Source organism: Haplochromis burtoni, unplaced genomic scaffold (assembly GCF_018398535.1).
Source record: "Haplochromis burtoni strain Fernald_Lab_line unplaced genomic scaffold, NCSU_Asbu1 Contig_35, whole genome shotgun sequence".
In the NCBI taxonomy this organism is placed as follows: domain Eukaryota; kingdom Metazoa; phylum Chordata; class Actinopteri; order Cichliformes; family Cichlidae; genus Haplochromis; species Haplochromis burtoni.
This window is the reverse complement of record NW_024582396.1, coordinates 1874298-1883185: the sequence shown is the minus strand read 5'-3', so window position 1 is coordinate 1883185 and position 8888 is coordinate 1874298. Positions and strand designations below refer to the sequence as shown.

Here is an 8888-nt window from a genome sequence, read left to right as displayed (position 1 = left end):
ACCTTAAACACTTAAAGCTGTAAGCTAATGATATTTATATAAGAGCAGATGCTGCTGATGCAATAAGCTGTACGTTTTACGTCCAGTGGATGATGATCTGATTAGTCGACTAATCGCAAAAATAATCGGTGACTAGTCGACTATCAAAATAATCGTTTGTGGCAGCCCTACCTACCTCAGACATGAGCGAGAGAGATAAATATGAAGCTGAACCGGGGGGTGAAATTGATTTCATTGTAGTTCTTAACAGAGCTTAAATGTGTTTTTCATCCTGAACTTTCACATGGATATTTTCTGCCCAATAAATATGCTTTGAGGACTCAAAAAGGCTTAAGAAAATTCCAAAGCGCTACATTTTGATTCCTATAAACATAAAGGTGCTGTAACCCTGATAGTGTTGATGGTTTCAGGGTCTAATTTCACAGGGCTTAATTACATTTGCTAAAGTTGCTATGCAACAAAGATCAGCTCATCCTGTGGGGGTCACATGGGAAGATTTTTCCACATTTGGTTGATCTTCTGTAATGATGTGAATGACTGTGTAATGACTGAGAGAGTATGAAGAAAAAGAGTTTAAACTACTGCTGTTTCGTGTCTTGCAGATGTCGTACTGGGGACATGACGGTGAGCCCAGTTTCCTCAGGAAGGCCTTAAACCTCAGCGACTCTTTCACCTGATCCTGGACTGTCCTTCCTGTTTGGAAATCAGCAGGATTCGTTCAGCCTGTTTCAGACATCGTCCCCTTGGCCTCTCTCCTCCACACTCAGATAGGACCGGCTGCATGTAGCAAAGATGATGTCTGGCCACATGACACTGCACAGTTTTCTTAGATTTGTGAGGGGAGGGGAGGCGTGGGTGATGGCAACATCATAAAACCGTGCAGCCCAGTAGCTTTATGTGCTCGGCTTTCCTTTTCCCTTCGCTCCCTTTCTTTCCATCGTTTCATGTTTCTGCTGCCATCTGTCTCTTTGTCTTTTGCTTTCTCTCTGTCTGTTCTGACTTAGTCTCTGTTTAGAGACATGACTCTGACCCTGAAGCACAGCTCAGCTCCGAGTTTATACTGCAGGAACATCATGGTAGTGAGAATGTACCAAGCTTGTTATATATTGTGACACTTGTCAAATTTTTGAGGTCTAAGAGGTTATTTTACCTTTTTGAGTAGCAGATTTTGTTTAAGGTCAAACTGAAGTTGCTACCACCGTCTGCTCTGTAAAAGAAATGGCCCTGTTCTTTGTAGCTGGAAAGTTTACGTTTCATATGCAAAGACTTGAGATGAAACTTCTGTAAAGTCAGTCATTGGTTAGTGAAGTCCTCAAGCTCAGTCTTTTTGGCCTTACCTTCTTAATTTGAAACTAAATGTGCACCTGGATCCTGCTTTCTCCTAATTCTGGCTGTAAATTTGTAAAATGATCATCATGTTTTAGTAAAGAAGACCGAAAAATATCAGCGGAGCACATAAACACATCACCAGTATTTACTTTTCCTTCTTTCTTTTTTTTAAATTTGAGATCACTGATGAATTTTTCCCACACTGATTTCTGTACAAATGGACTGCTTTTTTAGCAGCTAGTTGAGTCGCCCCCTGCTGGCCTTTTGCATGGTCTTCACTTTCTGGAATCAGAAGCTACGTCACTAATAAGTAGACAGCAGTCTGCAGCAACACCCCACAAAAGCTTCAAACAACAGCCTGCATTAAATCTCCAGCTACATGTAAGCACGATGCTGCACGCCGACTTGCTAAGTTAGCTAACAAACATCCACTGGGTAAAAGCGCATTGCTAACAACATTAGTTTGGCTAACCAGCCGAGTCTTGGCTAACTACTGTCTGCTAGCAACTTAGTGACGTAGCATAAAGATGCCTGTGTATCATGTACTCATTTAGCGGCGCACATTTGTTAACATTATCTGCTTGCACTGACTCAGCTTTCACTGAAACATGAATGGTAACCAACTAACTCAGAGGCTGCCAGAGTGTTTTTGATGCCCCAAATCATTATTGTCTCTTCATTAACAGAAATAAGAATAGCTTTACACTTTAAAATCACTTTGACTAGACTACAGCAGACGGATATGTGATTTCAGTTGGACTTTAAATGCTAAAATGTGACCTGTGTCTCAGTGTGTTCCTCAATTTATTGACCCACTCAGTGGGAATGACTCTAGAAAGGGTGCTGCAGTCGATTGTAAGACCAGGATCGAGTTTCTGCGACTGCCCCATTCACCTGTGCTTTACACCTGCGGAGAGGGGCCAGCTGCACCTCACTATCAGTGTGACCGGACCAACTCTGACATCAGCTATTTATTCATGTTTCTCATTGTGACGCTGTCCTGCTGTCACTCGACAGATCTGAATGTACGTTTTGTTGTCGTTTTTATAAAGGTGTAAGAAAGAAGCGTCTCTCTGTTTGTGTGTTGCATTCTGCTCATTTTAATGCAAACAGCAGGGATGCTTGGCCTTATTTCTACTTTCAGCATCACCACCTGGCCTCTGTACTGTCCCAACTTTAGTTTTCTTCTTTTTTTGGTTGGCTATTCCTGGCCAACCATGCTATACCCCTCTCATCCCTTTCCTTCTGATTTGAGATTGCGGTGGAGAGGAAGAGGAGCTGCTGCATCCTGGATATGGGAGCTATCTGAGAGGGAAGACATGACCCAGATATGTCTGCTAGCTAGCTACCTAGCCTTGGTGTTTCAAACTGCTAGAACTGCAGCTTTCCTCTGCAGTGGCTGCATTGTGATCCCAATGCCAGAGGAAGGAGGAGGTAGGCTGTGTGGGTTATTGACCAGGGGAGGGCTGGTGCAGGACAGATGTCTCGCTGTGGGGAATCACCTGTTTGCGTGTGTGGATGTGGACGTCCTGAGCTGCTGGGCAGGGCAGTGGGTGCGGTGTGAGGCGGACATGGGAAACTGGGTTAAATTCCAGGCATTCTCCTACATCTGAAGCCGCACTGTTTCTGGTTTGTCTTTTCTACAACTTATCTTACATCTTGTGTGTGTGAGCGAGTCCTTTGCCAAGCCTACTGGCTATGGAAAAACAATTTAACTGGATTTAATTTGTTGCCCCCCTCCTCCTCCCCACCCACCCACTCCTCCTTCCTCTTCCCTCCTTCCCCACAGTTATTTCTTACGTCTGGGAGGTTGGGGGAATTCAGCTTGTTTAGTAACTCCGTGCCGAGTCTGATGTAGCTTTGGAGGTTAGACAGGCCCGGTTTCATGGCAGCTTAAAGGCCTCGAATCATGTTGGCATCATCACGAGAGAGTAAACCATTCCCAACTGATTTAGAAGAACGTTTTCCAGGCCACATCAGAAACCGATGTAGAAGTGTCACTCGTATCCTGGTTGCCTTTAGATCACTCTGGGCTCTTTGCTCTAAAGGGTTAATAAGACACAATGAAACCAGTTGCCTAGAGCCCTGACCACTTTTTTCCATTCTTGCTGGAAAGTTTCCAGTGCTATTTATATGAAACCTCAGGCCCCACAATCAAGAAACCCACTTGGCTGGGATCAAGTATTATCCATTATCCCGAAGTTCAGCTTCACTCAAAGAGTACTGCATTAAAAAACCATCAGAAATGGCAGAGACATGCTGGAATCGGTGGTCCGTATCATCTCTGTGGACACAGAACTATCTGCAGCGAACAAGTAGGCAACATGTACAAGCAGCACCGGAGAAATCAATCCACATGACCTAACGACTGTTGTATAACCAAAGAAAATACAGCACATCTAATCTGCCCCGGGTCTGATAGATGTGTAGTAAAAGACCAGATATGTGAAGAGAACCAAACTGTTTTTTTTTTTATTCTTTTCAAATCCATGTTCACAGGGGCCGATGTTTAGTTTTGACCATAATATCATCATATTTTAAAGTAAGATTAATACCGGTATTATTTACAGAAGCCTTGAAGGCGTAGTCAAAGTGTTCGGCTCTGTGTGAGTGAGTGGTTTTAGTGAAAACTACAACTTAAGAACTCTATACTACTATTATTGTTCAATTTTCTGTGAGTATAAGCTGTTTAATGTGGTCTTATTAAAACACAATCCCAGGAGAGGGCAGTCAACGACACAACTGAACCCATCAAACATCTGCAGCTTATCAGGAGACACAAACACACAAATACAGTGCATGGTTGCTCTTTGATTCACACTTTAATAAAGGTTTCTAATAAAAGATGGATTTGCCTTTCCTTGTTTCTGTCACATATTCACTGTTACAACACTGTACATGTATGTACTGTATCTGTACATGTTAAACATGGTAAACACGTCCAAAGTTAAAAACTGTGGCTCAGAGGATGAAATTTGGGTCAATTTTGCGCTGTCTTCTTTTTATGAGGGGCAGTCAATCAGAAGACAGTTGGGTTGCAGGGGGGAGGAGCCAAACTGAATGTGTGTTGTGTTGTAGCTACTTTTGGCTCATCGTTAGCTAGCACCCTTCCAGGGGTGAGGTATAAAATATGAATCCCTGTAGAGTTACTATAGATGCCAAAAAAAAAACCCACACCTTTAAAACAGGTGATAAATTCTGTGGTAAAGTTGGAGATTTAACACGCGAGTCTGTGGGGACCCACTCACTTTCAGCCGGCCTCATGTGGCCATCAGAGGACCTGCAGCCTTGGTGGCCACTGCCTGTTTTCCACTTAGATCATTAGTTCAGACTGCAGGATACACACCTGCAGTGTGTGTCGGCTCCTGGACAGATGTGCATCTATCTCGTGGGCGTAACTTTTATAGTGGGCTTGTCCGGATGTCCTGATGTCAGCTGCTGAATTCATGGTAACTGTGACATCTTTGATATTGAACACATTTGAAACAAAAAGAATGCGTTAAGGTTCCAGTTTACTCACAAATATCGAGCCTGTGCTCATAAAAAAGGTTAATTTTTATTTTCCGTATGTTTTTCACAGAATCAGGATAAAAGCTGATTTTGGACCGTGTGTCAGTGCCGTCACTGCGCCCCCCTCCTCTTCCTCCTCCTCCTCTCAGCAGACGGACGCATCCATGGAGATCCTGTGCAGCCTTCCTCAGCATTACCACTTCCAAAACCACATTCCAACATGACATAAGAAGACAGACCGGCTTTTCTAAGCAGCAGCTCGAAGCCTTTTGGTCCGTTTCTTTCTTTCCTTTCTTTTTCTTTTTCTCAGCATCCCATTCTTAACTTTCTGCCCGCTTCCTCTCTCACTTCTTTACCCGTCTCCGGGAGAGAAGTCAGTTCCCCGGGAATTAAAGGAGGTCGCTGGGTTTTCTTCTTTTCCTTTTCGCTTCTTTTTGGTACTTCTTGGATGCGCATGGATGTGGCAGCAGCGGAAGCGGGGACGTCTCTGCCGGGTATCCGACTCCGGAATCGGGCGAAGCAAGTGATGCCGAATCAGAAGAAGGTGAAAGCGCGGCGGAAACGGCGAAAGGAGCTGGTTTTAATCCAGATCTGCTTGTTCGGCGGTTTGCTCCTGGTCGTTAAAGGGTTTTCCTCCTTAGCGGAAAATTCAGGTGAGAAATCAGCGTTTGCTGAATTCGCCCTCAGCGATACAGCCTTCTCTTTTACTTCCTCCACGTGTTTGCCTTTTATTTCCTCCCCCTTTCTCCATCTAACACAGAATTTAAACACGGCGTCGCGGAAACTGTAGAAATGTACAGTGTTGTAAATATTGTGTGTGGGTTTTTTACAAAACAGACACTTTATTGCTGGCTGCATTCCATTTGGTCAACAATCAGGAAACGAGGGGTGAATGAGTAGGGAAGTGAAACCTGCTAATAACTGTAATAATGATACAAGAAACAGAGAAGTAGAAATAACTGTAATGTTCAAATGTCGAATTGCTCCATGTTGTTAATATTCCTCTAACTTAGCAACTGTACCCAAACGTCATCACCCATGCGGTACAGTGCCGTATAATGCGCACTCGTGTGAGCTTCAACTATGGGAAACTATTCATGGCTGAGGAATGCAGAGGATCCTGCGTGTTCAGGTGTTTCAGCTGCAGACAGGGAAATGAGGGCAGCGAGCCCCAGGGTATATAAGCCCGCCTGCACCTCTCCAGGTTACTGCAAATGGTTATCAATCAGCCAGCCATTCCTTATTACAGACTCTGCGGTGGAGATGTTAAAAGAAGAGTCGTATAAAATAAGAGCACAGGAAGAAAGACGCGTTCATATGTAAAAGTCACCTTCCTACATAAAAGTGTGCAGTGTCTCTACGGCTCAGTTTGGTAACGTGTGGCACCAAATCTTAAACTTGATAACCTCACAATTAAAGAACAGCCTGGAAATAAAATTATTAAAACTGCTTTAACTTCTGCAGCTACAAAGCGCTGAACCACCCCAGTCTCTTCAGTAAAATTCTCATTAGCAGTATCATACTTGAAGTCTTTGGAAACTTGCGCATATATCAAGTTAGCTTTAACTCACAGACACAAAGATCCTTATGAAACACTTCAAAACAGGGAAATCTGAGACGCCTCCTTTTGTTCTGCAAATCATGACAATACTTTTACAGGTGTTTTATGTAATATCAGCTTGCACACAATAAACAGTCTGCATACATAATATGGTTCACTGGATATTACTGATGTGGTTTGATAGGATTTCTTTTTGCTGAAATGATTTGCAGCAGCACAACATCTGCATGCCTCGACTTGATGCCTGCATGTTCCTCCTCCTCTGTTTTTGTCTGTGTGACTCAGCTAAAGTGAGAAGTATTTATCACTTTCTGTGGACAGAAGGTCTTCGTGAATATTCATACGCTCGTGATTAGTGCATCATCGGTCCTTCCTCCCCACTGTGTTACACGCAAAAGCAGCTCTGCGAGAACAAGAGGCGACACGTTTAATGCATCTACCCTGTCCTGTTGTGTTCATGTTAACTCTTAATCAGCGCACTGGAATATCAATTAAAGTTGATTATTTATGATGCGCCTAATGAAGTTCTGCCAATTTAAGCTTGGTGTTGTGGCTCCGCAAGTGGAGCACTCACCGCCTCCTCGCGGGGCCGCATTAATCATTCCCGCGCTTCCCTTCTTATTCCTCTCCTTCTTCTTCTTCTCCCGGTGCAAGATGGTAAAAGATACAGAGGGTGGGAGGAAGATTGCACCGCTGACACGCACACCTCAGTGCTGCTGTGGCTGCTGCTGTGTGGTGTGGTGAAGGTGAGGCTAAGCGAGGAGTTCAGCCAGGCCCCGAGGACGTTTGTTTTGCTTTTTAATTCTTTTCGAATCTTCGTCTTTTGCCAGACTTGTGGTTGGCAGGGTGGAAAGACCATAGTGCTTCTGCTGAGCTCTGTGAAGTATGAAATTAATTCATTGGTGTTGCTGCTTTCTTGAAGAATGTGCAGATGTAGCCACAGTGGGAGCCCCCACATTGTGCACTGTTGCTCCACCCGCCCAGAGGATTTAGTTTTGGAAAATCATGAAATTCCCCTTCAATGTATGAATTGTGGGAGATAAAGGGTAGAGGTGGAGGAGAAGGAGGAAGCACCGAATTGACACATCTGTGGAGCTCTGCTCCAGCTGTTCGCTATCCTAACATTACATAAAGAATCAAACTTTAATGTGGCAAAGAATGCAGAACAGGGCATTAAAAATAAATCAAAATGCTTGACATGCACTTTGCTATCTGCAACATCTCTGCTAAACTAACAGCTTAAAGGCATACAGCCGAGTCCATGTATGTAAACATGGAAATGAGGAAAGTTTTAGGATTTAGATCCAGAGCAGGATGATGATCAACGGTGAGCACGCCATCTTTACAAAATGATGTCAGTGAAAATGAAAGGAGGATGTGTCCATGAGGTCTCAGAGGATTGCTTCTAAACCACTTCTGAGGAGAAAACAAGCAAATTTCACAGCATTTCATGGAGGATAGTGGAGAAAAGTCTTCTTTACCGATAAATTCAACTTAGAGATTAGTGTCAGTGTGATAAAGGTGTATGTAGGGAGACTAACAGGAGATACCGCAGTGGATTAAACCCTCAGTAACCAGTGTTGGGCAAGTTACTTTGAAAAAGTAATTAATTATAGTTACTAGTTACTTCTTCAAAAAAAGTAACTGAGTTAGTAACTGAGTTACAAGATTCTAAAAGTAATTACTTGAAAAGTTGCGTTACTTTAAAAAAATGTTTAACCCTCTGGGGTCCAGGGTATAATTGGCCATTTTTAACTACTTTTGAATTGCACCTCTATATTTCACCTTTGAAAACTATTTCCTTTGCCTTGTTTGGTATCATCCTTTTGACAACAACACTACACGCTAACTACACAGGACAACACATTAACTACACACTCCAAACACGCTAAACGTCACAAATCTCTCACATCTCAAAACTTGATTGGTCGACATGGTGCATTTTTCCACCAACACCAACAGGCTGTTTTTTGTTTTGTTTTTTTATTATTTGCTCATAAGCAGAGAGGTCTCGCTGCGCTGTCCTTAGACAGTAAACGTGACGAAGCTATTCAGGAAAAAACGCTGTGTATATCTTGTTTATCATGACTCTGGTTTTAGTGGCCTATCAACACAATTTATAAACTGGTATATATCACCTTGTTGCTTTGTCATCTTAAAGTGGTCATGTGATTGGCTTACCATGACTACTTTGTTCTTCGTCAGTCAAACAGCAGCACTCATGCGATTGTTTTGCTCCCTGAGCTCAAGGTGTTGTGGGAAAAAGTGATCGTGGGACAGAAAGTGATTGCGGTAAACTGAAGACAGCTTCAACCATCTGTTTGTTGAAAAATAGTAACGCCACCGCACTGCATTTTCTTGTTAGTAACGAAAAGGGCGTTGTAACGATAGAAATAGTATTAGTTAGATTACTCATTACTGAAAAAAGTAACGCAATTAGTAACGCCGTTACTTGTAACGCTGTTATTCCCATCACTCCCAGTAACAC

At 43.1% G+C, this 8888-nt stretch overlaps 2 protein-coding genes across 2 annotated transcripts in view; both read left to right on the top strand.

The window, feature by feature from the left end:
• The window catches only part of dtd1 (D-aminoacyl-tRNA deacylase 1), a 20448-nt gene extending 18054 nt beyond the window's left edge, over positions 1 to 2394 (top strand). Inside the window, exon 6 of the mRNA XM_005919294.3 lies at positions 603 to 2394. The gene's annotated coding sequence lies outside the window, so the exon portion shown is untranslated. The remainder of the gene's footprint in view (positions 1 to 602) is intronic.
• Positions 2395 to 2525: 131 nt separating this feature from the next.
• The window catches only part of LOC102307382 (sodium/potassium/calcium exchanger 3), a 68043-nt gene continuing 61680 nt past the window's right edge, over positions 2526 to 8888 (top strand). Inside the window, exons 1-2 of the mRNA XM_042219610.1 lie at positions 2526 to 4778; positions 4910 to 5492. Of these exons, the coding sequence (XP_042075544.1) occupies positions 5288 to 5492 (205 nt within the window). The 5' untranslated portion in view covers positions 2526 to 4778; positions 4910 to 5287. The remainder of the gene's footprint in view (positions 4779 to 4909; positions 5493 to 8888) is intronic.